This window comes from Callithrix jacchus, chromosome 7 (genome assembly GCF_049354715.1).
Source record: "Callithrix jacchus isolate 240 chromosome 7, calJac240_pri, whole genome shotgun sequence".
Taxonomy (NCBI): domain Eukaryota; kingdom Metazoa; phylum Chordata; class Mammalia; order Primates; family Cebidae; genus Callithrix; species Callithrix jacchus.
Window position 1 is genome coordinate 71,968,007 of NC_133508.1, and position 16,256 is coordinate 71,984,262.

Below are 16,256 nucleotides of genomic sequence, written 5' to 3' on the forward strand. Positions count from 1 at the left end.
TTGGTTTTGTTTTTTTTTTCTTTTGCATGCACTTAGGGCATACATTGTTGGTTTTTAAGTTAGACTATTTGTTGCATTTTTATGTAAAGATAAAGTAAATAGAAAACTTTCAAGTTTTACTAATTAAAAAGTAGAAAACCAAAACCCAGTTAATCCTAAAGTGACTTTGCTCCAACAGAAATTACTCAAACCTGAAAACATTGTTTAACTTCCTTGAAATGGTTTCTGTGTAAGTACATATACATCACACAAGGTTTTCTTATTTTTGTTTATTTTAATCAGCAAGTATTTCCATGGTTCAAGCTGCTTCAGTAGGACCCCCATCTCTGAGAAAAGATTCAACTCCAGTTATAGCCAATGTAGTATCATTGGCAAGTGCTCCTGCTGCTCAGCCCACAGTGAATTCTAACAGTGTCTTACAAGGTATGTCTTGATTGGAAAGTGTTTATCTAGCCCATATAAGTTGAATACAGTGGTTCTCTAACTCCTTTCATCAGGGATTATTTTCATATATTTGACACATTCATATTAGGGTTGGTGGCTTGCTATACAAGTTTCATATCTCTTGCTTTAGAATTACTAGTCTCTTCCATTGAATTAAATTATCACATGTTCTTAGTATGTGGGTTTGTGTTTATGTGCTGATAATCAACCTTTCGTGCTAATGTTAAAATAATTGTAAAGATCTTAAATTTATGTTTTAATTTCTATCAAGGTGCAGTTCCAACAGTAACAGCGAAAATCATTGGGGATGTAAGTTTTATTACTTTCCTTGGTATTGTCACTGTATTTGTTTTTCATTTTCATACATTATAAATATGTATGAGCTAATTTTCCTTCCTTTATTTATTATATGAAATAGATTTCATTAGCTCATTTAATCTTTGTTCAGGAATAGGATTTTCTGGCTACTTAAATAGGTCTTTTATGTGTTTTAATATCTTTGAATGCTGACTATGTAGTTGCTGAAAGTTTTTTTAAAATTATACAGAATTGAAGTAAATTGTACAGGACTTAGTCATGAAAGATTTTTGGTTATTTTGTGCTATACTCAGAGTATAAATAAAATATTTATAAAATGTAGGTTATCCTCCCCCCAACCCAGTACAGATTATATTGTAAAAAAAAAATCCGTTTTTGGCCGGTCACAGTGGCTCAAGCCTGTAATCCCAGCACTTTGGGAGACTGAGGTGGGCAGATCATGAGGTCAGGAGATTGAGACCATTTTGGCCAACATGGTGAAATCCCGTCTCTACTAAAAATACAAAAATTAGCTTGGCATGCTGGCGCACGCCTGTAGTCCCAGCTATTCAGGAGGCTAAGGTAGCAGAATTGTTTGAACCCAGAAGGCGGAGGTTGCAGTGAGCTGAGATTGCTCCACTGCACTCCATCCTGGCAACAGAGTGAGACTCTCTCTCTCTCTCTCTCAAAAACAACAACAAAAAAATTATTTATTTTTTAAACCTGTTAATATTTTCTGCTTTGTCTCTTAAGAAGAAAATAAATAATGAGAAAAACTTATTACTGAAACAGTGGCACTTGTAAAGTATTTCTTCAGGTTTCTGGGATAGCTTTTACATTGTCTTTGTTCAAGTTGCTTGAATGATCATAAGTGATTGTATTGTTCCTAGTTATCTTGAAACTAAGTCCTCTATGTCTTAATCAGGAAGTAAGAATTCTCATTTTAAACTTAGCCAACATTGTTATTGATCAACAGTGTGTTACAATAGAAATGACATTTTTCTTGGTAGATAGAAATTGTGATTAGAGACATTCAAAGTAATTAATCAAAACATTCCTTGATTACTATTAATATTTTAGGAATATTGTATTTCTCACACATTTGGTTGAATATTTACTTGCTATGTCTTCCATGTAATTCCAATATGGTATTTATTTTGCAATTATAATATTTCTAATAATTATGATGAGATTTTAAGAAATCTTTTTGGTTTCTAAACGTTTCTATTTTTTTACTAGGCAAGTACACAAACAGATGCCCTGAAACTGCCACCTACCCAACCTCCAAGGCTTTTGAAGAACAAAGCTTTATTATGCAAACCCATCACGCAGACTAAAGCCACCTCTTGCAAACCACATACCCAAAACAAAGAATGCCAGACAGGTATGTTCCTTGGTCTTTCTTTTTTGAATTTTTTGAGGGAAAGAAATGTAGGATCTATTTACATTGAGTACCTGCTGTTTTCTAGATGACCTGTTTGGTTGTTTGTATACATTGCCCAGTTTAGTTCTCACAGCATCCCTGTAAGTTAGGTATTTTCCCCATCTGAGGCTTAACACGTTGGGTCAAAGAGGAGGAAGTTAATCAGTGATACCAAACTGTGAACAAGTCATTTAATTCTCTTATTAATGACAATGTAATATTATAGAGTAAGCATAAGGTTTGGAATTATAGGACAGGCTTGTAGGAGGCACTGTTGTTTTCCAGGGCAACCTTAGGTTTGAACTCCACAGTCTGTTTTTAGCTACTTCACACTGCTTCAAATGAAGTCAGTTCCTTTGAGGAGAGTTTCAGAGCTTTCTTTTTTTTTTTTTAATGAACTGCCCCTCCCCCTAGGCAGAATCTTTGAGGTACCTCTGTGGATGCTGGGCAGGGTGGTTGTCTCTGGCCTTCTTGGCTTGCCTCTCCTGACATGGAACTTCCATCCTACAAGTGAGCTGGGGTGAGGATGATCAGGATCCCAGTGTTCCTGACCTGTTGTTCCTAGGGTAGAGCCTCCATCCAGTGGATGGAAACTGAGTGAAGGGAAGCCCCTGACCTCTTGGCCATACTCACCAGGAATTTAGCCTCTTCAGCTTTCAGTTGGAGTGGATAAGAAATGCTTGTGGTCTACCCTTCTTGATGAGATATGGTAACACTTGATTGACATTTGAGGGGAGAGAAGTCTATTTTTATTGGCCGCAGTTACTCAGAATGGAGTTTCTGTCAAGCTGAGCTGAGTTGAGCTGGGAGGATAAAGCCTGTGATAGCTGAAATGTCACAGACTCTCACTGTTCTTACCAAATTTTAACAAATTTTCGTGAATAAATGTTTCTTCATTTGGTGTATGCCTTTAGGACAATTTCCTAAGCATTTAAATAGTCTTCACCCTCTTTGCTTATTTCATTAAGGAATAGATCTTTGTAGCTCCTCATGCTGCCATCTAAAAGTCATAGAATTTTGGCTGGTGGGTGGCTCACACCTATAATTCCAGTAGTTTGGGAGGCTAAGGTGGTGGGAGGATCACTTGAGCCCAAGAGTTCAAGACCAGCACCGGCAACATAGTAAAAACGTCTCTACTAAAAAATTTTTTTTAAGTCTCAGAATTTTTAAACTAGAAAGAAATTGTTGATTTCTAGATCTGCAAGGCTGTCCTGTCAGCCAGTGCTTCTCAAAGATTAATATACACATGAATTATCCAGGAATTTTATCCAAGAATCCAGAATAACTAGAGTCTTCGTGAGTGGGGCCTGAGTTTTTGCATTTCTTAGAGGCTCCCAGGTAAAGTCAGTGCTTCTGGTCCATGAACCACACCAAAATAGCAAGGCTATAAATGATTTAGTTTTTTTTTTTTTAACCAATAGCAAGTTATTTAGTATTGTGTAGTTTGGTTATCAGACATTTCTAAATCAAGTAACAATTTTTTTAATGTCCACTATATTATGTAAAGTTGATTGGCCAAGTGTGATGCTTCATGCCTGTACTCCCAGCACTTTGATCACTTGAGCCCAGGAGTTCTGGAACCCCCATCTGTAAAACAAAAGACAAAAAATTTATCCCATATTATTTTCCCACTTCTAACTCTAGTCAAATTGTTAGCTTTTCTCCTCCTGTCCCTAGCATTACCTTTTTCCTAGATTAATGCTTTTACACTTATCTAGCATATTTTTTGACACATAGAAAGGACTCCATATGCTCCTCAACTTATAATGTTGTACCCATCATATGTTAAAAAAAATCAACAGTCAAAAATGCATTTAATATACCCAACCTCTCAAACATCATAGCTGAGTCTTGGCTGTTTTAAACATGCCCAGAACACTTACATTAGCCTACAGATGGGAAATAATCTAACCCAAAGCTTATTTTACAGTGAAGTTATGAATATCATGTAATTTATTCAGTGCTATATGGAAGTATGGTATGTACTTGTTTTTGTACCATCATAAAGTTGAATAATCCTGTATTGAACCATCGTTAATTTGGGGACTGTCTGTATTTGTTAAATAATGGAATGAATCCTCCATCTTACTACTTTCTCTAAGGTTTTTTTTTCAAGTTCTATTTCATCCTTTTAATACTTAGAACATCTGCTGTATATATTTCTTCTTTTTTGTAGGTATCATAACCTAGAGTAGTCTTCCGTCATCTTAGCTCTGCATATTATAATTGCCTCCTACTTTAATAGTTGATACAGTTTTAATTCAGTGATGAAATTGTTGCCAAATTAATCTTTTTTGATGTCATTTTCATCACTGCTTTGTGTTCAAAAAAATCTTCAGTGGCTCCTCACTATCTACTACAAATGATTTTAGAATGTGCATTATAGCATGAGAGAAATGGCCCCCTCCATATTCAGTCTCCTCTTTAGCAAGTAGTTTTCCATGCCTGTCTTCTAGGATCTTTGTTTCATCCAAATTATTTCCATCTAATTTCTATCAATCTATATTCTATCCTACATTCATTTTTCTCCTTGTATCACTGATACTTATTATGTTACCCACTTTTTGTCAGTGCTAATTCAAGCCTTTTTTTTTTTTTTTTTTGCTACTTTAGTTATTTCTCCTTGGTAAGAACTCCTACAGTGTCATAGGTTACTCTTGTTTTGAACTATAAACCGCCATAAGCTTTTTTATTTTGAAATCGTATTAAAATGTTTCTAACCCTCTTTGCTTTTTGTGATTTTGTTGTTGTTTTTAGAAGACACTCCAAGTCAGCCCCAAATCATTGTGGTGCCAGTTCCTGTACCAGTGTTTGTTCCCATACCTCTCCATCTTTACACTCAATATGCTCCAGTCCCATTTGGAATTCCAGTTCCAGTGAGTAATCATTGAGAGATTAAAGCTAATTTAGCATGCATTTTCCCCAATTAAAATTGTATAGTTCTGTGAAGAAGGTTTTCATTTGTTGGTAAAATATACCTGCTTTTGATTGGCTGTTATCATATTATCATTATTACTTAACATGGATTATATAAATGACTACTTTTATTTATACCCTTCCTTTTCAGAAAAGGTTATGATGTAGCTTTTTTAAAAAGTTACATACACAATAAGACCACTTAAATAGAAAAAGATCAGAAATAGTGTATGTTGAAATCCTGGGTTCTAGCAAGGGTGAAAAGAATAGTGTGATTTACATGATTCTCATTTTTGATTAAAGAAAAATGTGTTTTTTGTTTTTTGTTTTTTTTTTTGAGACGGAGTTTCGCTGTTACCCAGACTGGAGTGCAATGGCACGATCTCGGCTCACTGCAACCTCCACCTTCTGGGTTCAAGCAATTCTCCCTCCTCAGCCTCGCGAGTAGCTGGGACTACAGGCGCGCACCACCATGCCCAGCTAATTTTTATATTTTTAGTAGAGACAGGGTTTCACCTTGTTGACCAGGATGGTCTCGATCTCTTGACTTAGTGATTCACCTGCCTTGGCCTCCCAAAGTGTTGGGATTATAGGCGTGAGCCGCCGCGTCCAGCCAGAAAAATGTGTTTTTTAATTACAAATTTATTTTTCCCAGGTTCTGAGTCCTTAAAGGAAACAATTATGAGAAATACAAGCAAAGACAAAAAAAAATGAAAGTGTATTATAGAATTATTCCTTTAGAGCATTCAGAGACATATTTTGTTGAATGTTCAGAGCACTTACTGAATTTTTATTTAAATGGCTCTAGTCTTATAAAAACAAACTAGCAAGACTAGTTTAAACATCAGCGATGAATACATCTTAAATTTGTTTGCTATTTTTGTACCTAAATCATCTCACAAATCATTCTTTTGACCAGAAACCTGTTGCCTAAGAAAGTCTTCAGTCTATCCTTGGTCTTTCAGATGCCTGTCCCCATGCTTATTCCATCTTCAATGGATAGTGAAGAGAAAGTCACAGAGAGTATTGAAGACATGAAGGAAAAGCTTTCCACACATCCATTTGAAGCTGATCTCCTTGAGATGGCAGAAATGATTGCAGAAGATGAAGAGAAGGAGAAGACTCTATCTCAGGGAGGTTGGTATAATCTTTAAAAGTAAAGAAAGAAAAAACACATTTTATACATTTTTAGGTGACTCAAGTAATTTTAAGTATAAAACATGGTGTTTCTAAAACCTTTATTGTCTGTGCATACCAAGTCTGTGGGGTTGATTAAACTTTTTAGTACTTCTGAAAGCTCTTATTGTTTTTATGAAGGAAAACTACGTATTGGTATTCAATAGTTTATAGTTATGATTTCAAAAAAACTTAGAAATCAAGGTTTCATTATTATTTTCCAATTTTATCTTTATAATCAAAGCCATGTTCCTCATATAAGAATTCTTGTTGTATAATCACCAGCATTCTATGTCTAATAGAACCTTAGGATGAAAAACCATTTGGCTCAAAATAACTGATGGATAGGTCTCAAACTAGTAATATGTAATAATGATAATAGCAGTAGTTAATGTTGTGTGTGCTTAGCATACTCTAGGCATTGTGCTCAGTGCATTGTGTGCACTGCCTCATTCAGTCTTCATGACAGCCTTATGGGGTGGGAAGGAGGTACTGTGTACCTCAGATTTCTGATTTGGAAAATAGGATGTTAGACTTGGGTTGGTTATGCAGTCCAGAAGTAGTGGAACCAGAACTTGAATCCAGATACATCTGACTCCAAAGCACATGATACTAACCAGAATCCCCATTAACAGTGGTAATCTGTTTAACTGCATTTAATTTTGTTAATGAATTATTCTTTCTGCATATGAAGTCTATTTACTTAGAACTCGGTAGTATGATTGATGTATATAGTACAGTCATTTCATTTGAGTTATAATTTGTTGTATATACATATAAATTATGTGCTTTTCTTTTTCTTTAGAGTCTCAAACTTCTGAACAGGAACTCTTTCTAGACACCAAGATATTTGAAAAAGGTTTGTAGTTGCAAATATGTTGATTTTTAGAAATGCTACTCTCTGTTAGTAATAGAAAACTCTAAAATGTTAGTACCCTTGGATTTCATATTTGTAATTTTAACTATTTGTAAGGGATATCAGATGTCTATGATGTGTACTAATTTCTAGTGAGAATAATAAAAGCCACATCAAATACTTGTTTTAAAGATTTATTGAGATAATGCTTTCAAGTGCATACCAATAATAGTAATCCAGTTCTGTGAGGCTGATGAACAAGTTACTTCATTCTTGAGTGTACCTAGGTAATTGTCCAGCAACCATATCTCATTATTTGGTATTCAGGGGTTCAGGAAGTTTTCTGAGCATGTCAAGATGAGGCTATTTTATTTTGAGGGCTTGTTTGTTATCCATATATTTCAGACCAAGGAAGTACATACAGTGGTGATCTTGAATCAGAGGCAGTATCCACTCCACATAGCTGGGAAGAAGAGCTGAATCACTATGCCTTAAAGTCAAATGCTGTGCAAGAGGCTGATTCAGAATTGAAGCAGTTCTCAAAAGGGGAAACTGAACAGGACCTGGAAGCAGATTTTCCATCAGGTTTGTGTATAGTAACCTATCCACTAAAAGTTTTGTATTTTAGAAGATTGGTACAACTCTGAATTGATACTGTTAAGCAGTGCCAGTTGTTATTGGTAATAACAGTGTAATGTGTTAGAGGTCATAATCTAGAGCACAAATGGATCCTGGCTTTGTAGGTACTAATTTATACCATATTGTTCTTGTAAGTGCTTACTTTGGTTAAATTTTTTTTAACCTTTCCCACAGTAGCTTTTCTTGATTTTTTTTTTTTTTTTTTAGACGGAGTTTCGCTCTTGTTACCCAGGCTGGAGTGCAATGGCGCGACCTCAGCTCACTGCAACCTCCGCCTCCTGGGTTCAGGCAATTCTCCTGCCTCAGCCTCCTGAGTAGCTGGGATTACAGGCACGCGCCACCATGCCCAGCTAATTTTTTGATTTTTAGTAGAGACGGGGTTTCACTGTGTTGACCAGGATGGTCTCTATCTCTTGACCTCGTGATCCACCCGCCTCGGCCTCCCAAAGTGCTGGGATTACAGGCTTGAGCCACCGCGCCCGGCCAGCTTTTCTTGATTTTTAATGAAGTTTTCATTTATGCATTATATCTTTGGTTTACATCCAAATGTGAAATTCTTATTTTATCACAAACAAACTAATGAATGTAGTGATGATTACCTGATATTTCTTTCCCAGTCTAAGTCTTTATTTAAATTTGTGTGTTATTTACCTTATGTTGTGCTTTCTGCTGATTATTATAGAATCCTTTGACCCACTTAATAAAGGACAGGGAATCCAGGCACGTTCCCGAACAAGACGACGGCACAGAGATGGCTTCCCCCAACCCAGACGAAGAGTAAGCTACAGCTTCACTTTTCTAGACTTTTCCTTCCTTCATTCTACAAACATTACTTAGTTCCTGCTGCTTTCAAAACTCTGAGCAGAGTCAGGTAGTCCCATATGTTATTTTGCAACCTTGTAATTTTGTACTTTTGTGTTTTGAATTCAAGAACCTGTCTTTTATTTACATTTCTTTAGTAGGAACTTTTTATCTTTTGTTTCTATAGTTAAGGATTTTCTTTTGTATTGCTTTGCTTACTTTAAAAAAGCTTTTTATAATTCAGTTTTATGCTTTTCTCTTTTGAATAATCTCTAAGTTTAGCTCTTTTCACGTGTTATAATACTGAGTAGTTTACTATTTTATAGTATAGTAAAATAGTGAAGTTCACCTGGCTGTTTTTCCACATTGACAGGACTTTCCCATATAAAGTTGAAAGAATAATAGCCTTATTTTTAAAATTAGCCCTGTTGTATAATAATTACATTAAAATATTTGTAAGTTCTAAGTGTACATTTTGATGGGCTTCAACTGATCTGTATGATATGTAATTAGCACCACAATCACAAACAATTCCGCTTCGCAAGAAGTTCCACTATGACCTTTTTCAGTCAGCCCCTCTGGCTGCTGACAGCCACTGATCTGCTGTACAGATTGATGCAAAATGCCACTGCTTTGCCTTTTCTGAAATTTCACATGAATGGAATCCTATAATATGTAGCCTTCTGTGTTTATTTCACTTAGCATAATGCTTTGATATTCATCCATGTTATTTCATGTCCCAGTAGTTAATTCCTTTTTATTTCTGAGTAGTATTTAATTGTATGGACAAACTGCAGTTAGTTCAGCTGTTTAACAGGTGATAAAAATTTGGGTTGTTTCCAGATTGGGGCTATTTTGAATAAAACTTACTCAAAATGCTATGAACATCTTAGTATAAATCTTTGTGTGAACATATGTTTTCATTTCTCTTGAGGAAAGAGATCTAGGAATGAGATTGCTAGGTTTTTATGCTATGTGTATTTTTAACTTTATAAGAAAGCTGCCAGACTGTTTTCCAAAGGAGATGTACCATTTTGCATTCCCACCAGCAATGGATGAGAGAGTTCCATCTGCTCCATGACTTTGCTAACACTTGGTATTGTTGATTTTTAATTTTAGCCATTCTAGTGAATGTGTAGTGGTGCCTCATTATGACTTTAATTTGTTTTTCCCTAATGGTTAATGATGTTGAGCATCTTTTCATATACATATTTGCCATTCATGTGTCTTCTTTGGTAAAGTGTTTATTCACAGTTTTTGTACAGTTTTTTCATTTTTTTATTGGGTTGGTTGTCATCTTGCTTAGTTGTAAGTATCCTTTACTGTGGACATAATTTATCAAATCAGAGTTTTGCTCCTAGTTTGTTACTTTTCTGTTTTCTTAATGATGAATAGCAGATTTTGATTTTAGGAAGTTCATTTTATTAATTTGTTATTTTATGGATCATGCTTTTTAATACCTCATCTAAAAATTTTTGCCTAACTCATAGTAACTAAGACATTCTCTTATGTTTTCTTCTAGAAGTTTTATATTTTTAACTTTTGTGTTTGTGATCTATTTGAGGTAATTTTTATATATGAGTTGAGGCAAGGGTCAAGGTTCATTTTCTGCATATGGGTATCCAGTTGTTCCAGCACTACCCTTGGAAAAGACTGTTCATTACCCATTGAATTACATTGGCAAGACTCTGTTAAAAGTCAGTCATATATGTATGTGTCAGTCTGTTTCTGAAACTCTCTATTTTGTTCTATTGATTTATATGTATATTTTTATACCAGTACCAACTGTCCTGATTACTGTGATTTTACAGTGAGTTTGGAAATTAAGAGTGTAAATTCTCCAGCTTTGTTCTTCTTAAAATTGTCATTTACATGTCCATATGCATTTTAGAATCAACTTGTCAATTTCTTTAAAAAAACAAAATGCCTGCTAGACTTTGAGTTGGGGCTGTCCTGAATCCAGAGAGAGAATGGACATTTTAGGAATTTTGCGTCATCTAATCTGGAAACATGGTACAGTCCTCTGTTACAAGTCTCCTTATATTCTGTTAAGTTTCTTTCATAAGTATTTAAGATATTTTGATGCTGTAAATAATATTATTTTTAAATTTCATTTTGCACTCAGCACAGTGACTCACACCTGTTATTGTAGCCCTTTGGGAGGCTGAGGCAGGAGAATTGCTTGAGCCTAAGAATTTGAGATTAGTCTGGACAATATAGTGAGACCCCATCTCTACAAAAAACTTAAAAATTAGCTGGGCAGGGTGGTACATGCTGGTGGTCCCAGCTACTTGGAGGGCTGAGCTGGGAGAATTGCTTGAGCCTCAGAGTTCGAAGCTGCAGTAAGTCCTGATCCTGCCACGGCACTCTAGTCGGGGCAACAGACCAAGACCCTGTCTCATAAAAAAGAAAAACAATTTCATTTTTCAGTGTATATTTCATTTCACTAGTATATAGAGAAACAGATGTTTTTTTCTTCTATGATACTTATCTTAGAAATGAAAAAAAGAAATACAGGTAATTTTCATATATCTACTTTATGTCCTGTGACATAACTGAAATCCTTAGGATTTTCTACCTAGACAATCATATTATCTGTGAATAAAGGTTTTACTTTTTCTCTTGTAATGTGAAGGCATTTTATTTCCTTCTTTTTCTTATTTGATTGAGCTAGCTAGTATCTTCAGTACAATGTTGAATGTTAGTAGTGAGAGCAGACCTTTTTGCCTTATTCCGAACCTTGGGGTGAAAAAAGTCTTACAACAGTAAATACGATGTTACCTGTAGGTTTCTCATAGGTCATTTCTATCAGGTTGAGGAAGTTCCCTTCTACTCCTAATTTGCTGAAAGTTTTTGAAATCATGATTGAGTATGGAACTTCATCAGGTGGATTTCTTGTGTCTTTTGAGATGATTATCTGGTTTTCCTTCTTGTAAGTCTGTTAAAATGGTGAAATACATTGATTTTTTTCAAATGGTTAACTAATCTTCCATTCCTGGGATAAACCTTACTTTTTTCTGTATTACTTTTTTGTGTTGCTTGATTTGGTTTGCTAATATTCTGTGAATGGTTTTGGGCTTTGTTTTGTTTTGTTTTGTTTTTGAGACAGAGTCTCACTCTCTCACCCAGGCTGGAGTGCAGTGGCATGATCTCAGCTCACTGTAACCTCTGCCTCCCAAGTTCAAGCAATTCTCCTGCCTCAGCCTCTCAAGTAGCTGGGATTACAGGTGCCCACCGCCTGGCTAATTTTTGTATTTTTAGTAGAGACGAGGTTTCACCATGTTGGCCAGGCTGGTCTTGAACTTCTGGCCTCAAGTGATCCACCCACCTCAGCCTTCTAAAGTGCAGGGATTATAGGCGTGAGCCACTGCGCCTGACCCTGTGAAGGTTTTAAGTGTCCCTGTTCAAGAGGGATCTTTATCTGTACTGTATGACTGGTTTTGGTATTAGAGTAATGGTGACATTATACAATTAGTTAATGTTTCTTTTTCTTTTATTTTCTGAAATACAGTTTATGTAATTTCTTTAACTATGATAGAATTTAACTATAATGGAATTTAATCCATCTGGAAATGGAGTTTTTGTGGGAAGGTTTCAAGTTATAAATGCTGTTTATATGGCTATTTAGGTTATCTGTTTCTTCTAGAGTCAGCTTAATTAATCTTTCAAGAAGTTTGTCCATTTTATCTAAGTTGTTTAACTTATTGATATGAGAGTCTCAAGTGATCCACCTGCTTGGGCCTCCCAAAGTGTCGAGATTACAGGCTTGAGCCACCACACCGAGCCTGGGTTTTAATTTGGATTTTCTTTTATAGTTTTTTGTTTGTTTGTTTGTTTTTAGACAGGGTCTCACTTAGTCACCCAGGCTGGAGTGGCGTGATTATGGCTCATTGCAGCCTCAACCTCTCGGGCTCAAGTGATTCTTCCACCTCAGTCTCTCAAGTAGCTGGGACTACAGATGTGTGCCAACACAGCTGGCTAATTTTTAAATTTTTTGTAGAGATGGGGTCTTGCCATGTTGCCCAGGCTGATCTTGAACTCCTGGGCTCAAACAGTCCTCCCATTTAGGCCTCCCAGAGTGCTGGCATTACAGGTATGAGCCATTACACTTGGCCTTCCTTTTCTAGTTTCTTAATATAGAAGCTTAGGTTATGGATTTTAGACTTCTAAAAAATTTTCTTATTGAAATATTTTAATACTACAGATGTTCTTTTAAGTACTGCTTTAGTTCTATTGTCACAGAAATTTTGTTAAATTTTATTTTCATTTTCCTTTAAATTCAAAATGTTTTGTGATTGTAATTGTCCTTTCTCCTTTGACCCATAAAGCTATTTAATTTATAATTTTGTAGGATTTTTGGACACTATTTATCCTTGGTTTCTATTTTAATTTCACTGTAGTTAGAGAATTTGTTGAGGCTTGTTTTATAGCACAGAATATGATCTATTTACATGTTTCATTAAATAGTTCTGAGTGGTAATAATAGTTACTCATACCTCATTAGGTGAGTCTATATCTGGAACATGTAAATAAATACCCAAATGTTAGTGATTACTATAGTGTGCTCTTCTATATTTAAACTTTTTCTTTCTTTCTTCCTCATATGGATTACATTAAATAATTGCTGAAGCCCTTTCTTTTTTGCTTTAAGAACTCTGAATCTTTAGAATATAAAGCTAAGTTCCATATTCTACAGAATTTATACCCTTTCCAGCTTTGAGAACAGATTGTTAAAAGTCCAGAACTAAATTTTATGTTCTGTAAATTTTTGGAATTCTTGTAGGGACGGAAGAAGTCTGTAGTGGCTGTGGAGCCCAGGAGTCTTATTCAAGGAGCTTTTCAAGGCTGCTCAGTGTCCGGGATGACACTGAAATACATGTATGGGGTAAATGCCTGGAAGAACTGGGTTCAGTGGAAAAACGCCAAGGAAGAGCAGGGGGATCTAAAATGTGGAGGTGAGTGCACAGCATGAATTGTGTCTTGATTTAGGTAGGGGAAATATACAGATAATCTACTGAAAAGGGATACATTTTAGGTCAAAAGCCCCATAAAACTGGTTTGGGCTATACTTAATTTTTTCTGCATTTTTATTTAAACTTTTCATTTCTGTTTTTCTCCCTGTCAGGGGTTGAACCTGCCTCATCTAGCCCATGTTCTGACCCCTTAGGAAGTACTCAAGACCATGCACACTCTCAAGAATCCTCAGAGCCAGGCTGTAAAGGTAAAATTTGTTTTTCTCTATTTGGTACAAATTATTTGTATTATTATTGCTGTTTTAAATTTGTAAATTGAATGTTTAAAATTTTTTGAAATTTGGAGTCTTAAGGTTAGAAAGAGAAATTCATCTTATCCCCAGTTTTAAGGATGTTGAGGGTAAGGTTATGTCTTCTGATCTTGAGTTTATTATGCAAATATAAGGAATTTTGTTTCATTTTTAACAATGTGCCAAGTGCCTCAAAATATGTCTTCTTGAGCCCTGTGTCTGCATAGTAATTCATGTGGGCCCCAGTATTGCTGTTTTTTAAAGAAAATACGTGGAAAATATAGGAGTTTTTTCTTACAGTGAGATCTGTATAACTGACCATGTTTGTGAGTTTCATTTCAGCTGTCAAGAAATTTAGGATTATATGAACACTTCAAATAAAGCAACAGTTTATAATTTTAAGGCCCACATTAGTTTTCATTTTTCACTACTTTTGACACCCTTCTCTAAGATTTTGTTTCAGTTTATCTTTCACTTTTTCTTTGTGTTTTATGTAAGATACTTGTACAATCTTTATGGAATGAGATGGGGCGGAATGGATGAGTATGTCCATGTAACTTGATTTTATTCCCCTTTCCAACTATACCTTCTTTTTGTCTTATACCTAGATGATTGTATGCACTCTTGGCTTTGCTACACTCTATCCCGTTGGTTTTGGGGCACATGTAACTGTTCTTAATAGAGCACTTAGTTGCTGCTGTGGGTTGTGACTAACTCCTTGAGTTTCCGGAGAGCAAGTGTAATTTGTTTGCTCCAAGGCCGTGTAAATGTACTCCTGTTGTGGAGATTTACTAGGCCACTAACCACCTAGTAGTGTGTTCTAAGTTAAAAAAGCAACCTGCTAGGTGCAGTGGCTCGTACCTGTAATTCCAGCACTGTAGGAGGCTGAGGCAGGAAGATCTCTTGAGCCCAGAAGTTCTGAGGCTGCAGTGAGTTGTGATTGTACCACTGCACTCCAGCCTGAGCATCAGAGGGAGCCCCTGTCTTTAAAAAAATTAAAAATAAAACCAAAAAAGTGGGGGAAGGGTGATAGTGGAAAGGGAGAGGTAATACTGCTTTAGACTACTAAGCCTAAACGCCAAAAAAAAAAAAAAAAAAAAAAATGCAGTTGTTATAGGGGATGGCAACCCATTTCTACCACTCTTTCATTGAGAAAATACTTACTGAAGATCTCTTATGTACCAGGTATGATGCTAGATACTAGGGTGAAAAAGGCAAACGTGGTCTGTGCTCTCATGAAATAACACTTGCTTTAAGAAAAATCAACTCACAGGAGCCCGTGTGTATGTAATCTTATCTAAACGCAGAAGAGCAATGACTAGAAAGGGTGTTTTAATCTTGGCCCCACAATGTGGATTAACCTGTTGTAGGAAGACCACTACAAATCAACTTGGATAACTCCCTTGCTCAAAATTAATTCAGTTCATTGTCTGCAAAACCTTAATATAAGAAATGAGGCTGATCGTGATCTGCCCGCGCCTGCCCTTCCTCCCTTGTCCTGTACACCTAAGTCCCTGAACTTTTTCAGCCTGTGACCTAGCAAAGGGAATACTGTATTCTAGGATTTCCAAAGGCAAGAGGTTGCTATTCATTATTTGAGGTGTTCTGTATTCAAACACGAGCTGAAGAAAGTTAAACAGCTTTCTTTTTTGCAGGTATACTCAGAGCCTTTAATGTAACATTAAGTGCTGTGGATTCTTCAGAGACAAATAGAGTATCTTGTGTTTTCTGAATTTATCAGATCTTAGAAACTCAGTATTCTCCAGCTCTCACATAAGACTAGTGTTTTGTGGACTATACTTCGGGAAGCCTTTTTGTTTATCCTCAGATTGGAATTCTTAACCTTCTACCTGTTTAACTCTTCCTCACCTTTTAAGGTCTACTTTAGTGTCACATTTTCCTTAATCTAACCTGACTGTTCCCTATTGGATAGCCCTCATTTGCTTTCATAGATTGCCATTTGAGAAAAACCTCTATCGTAGCACGGATTGCACCATATGCGCATGTCTTTATTTCCCTAACTGAAGTAGACTTGAGATCAGAATCTGTCTTTAATATCCACTAGTCTGCACCACAGTGCCTAGGGCACAGGAGTATTCAATGTTTATTCAGTTAATCAAGTAATGCTACTATGTTTGTTATAAAAGTTAATGTATGAGATGTTTTCTACCTTTCCACAGTCCGCTCTATCAAGCTGAAGGAAGATATTCTGTCCTGCACTTTTGCTGAGTTGAGTTTGGGCTTATGCCAGTTTATCCAAGAGGTGCGGAGACCAAATGGTGAAAAATATGATCCAGACAGTATCTTATACTTGTGCCTTGGAATTCAACAGGTATCAAGTTAAACATATGGATTCCTCAACCTAGCAAATCCATTGACCAGAATATGTCCCCACAGAAATTACATGCACATGTACACAGATATATACTGGTATTTTCATT

The 16,256-nt window shown here is 35.9% G+C and overlaps 1 protein-coding gene across 22 annotated transcripts in view; it reads left to right on the forward strand.

Moving 5' to 3' along the window:
- ZMYM4 (zinc finger MYM-type containing 4) overlaps positions 1-16,256 on the forward strand; it is a 154,835-nt gene that overhangs the window by 127,159 nt on the left and 11,420 nt on the right. For all 22 annotated transcript variants that reach the window (XM_035250756.3, XM_078331189.1, XM_035250753.3 and 19 more), the window contains 11 exons: positions 283-423; positions 716-753; positions 1,981-2,125; positions 4,922-5,040; positions 6,046-6,217; positions 7,062-7,115; positions 7,518-7,697; positions 8,434-8,528; positions 13,336-13,507; positions 13,678-13,773; positions 15,996-16,147. In XM_035250756.3, the coding sequence (XP_035106647.2) occupies positions 283-423; positions 716-753; positions 1,981-2,125; positions 4,922-5,040; positions 6,046-6,217; positions 7,062-7,115; positions 7,518-7,697; positions 8,434-8,528; positions 13,336-13,507; positions 13,678-13,773; positions 15,996-16,147 (1,364 nt within the window). The remainder of the gene's footprint in view (positions 1-282; positions 424-715; positions 754-1,980; positions 2,126-4,921; positions 5,041-6,045; positions 6,218-7,061; positions 7,116-7,517; positions 7,698-8,433; positions 8,529-13,335; positions 13,508-13,677; positions 13,774-15,995; positions 16,148-16,256) is intronic.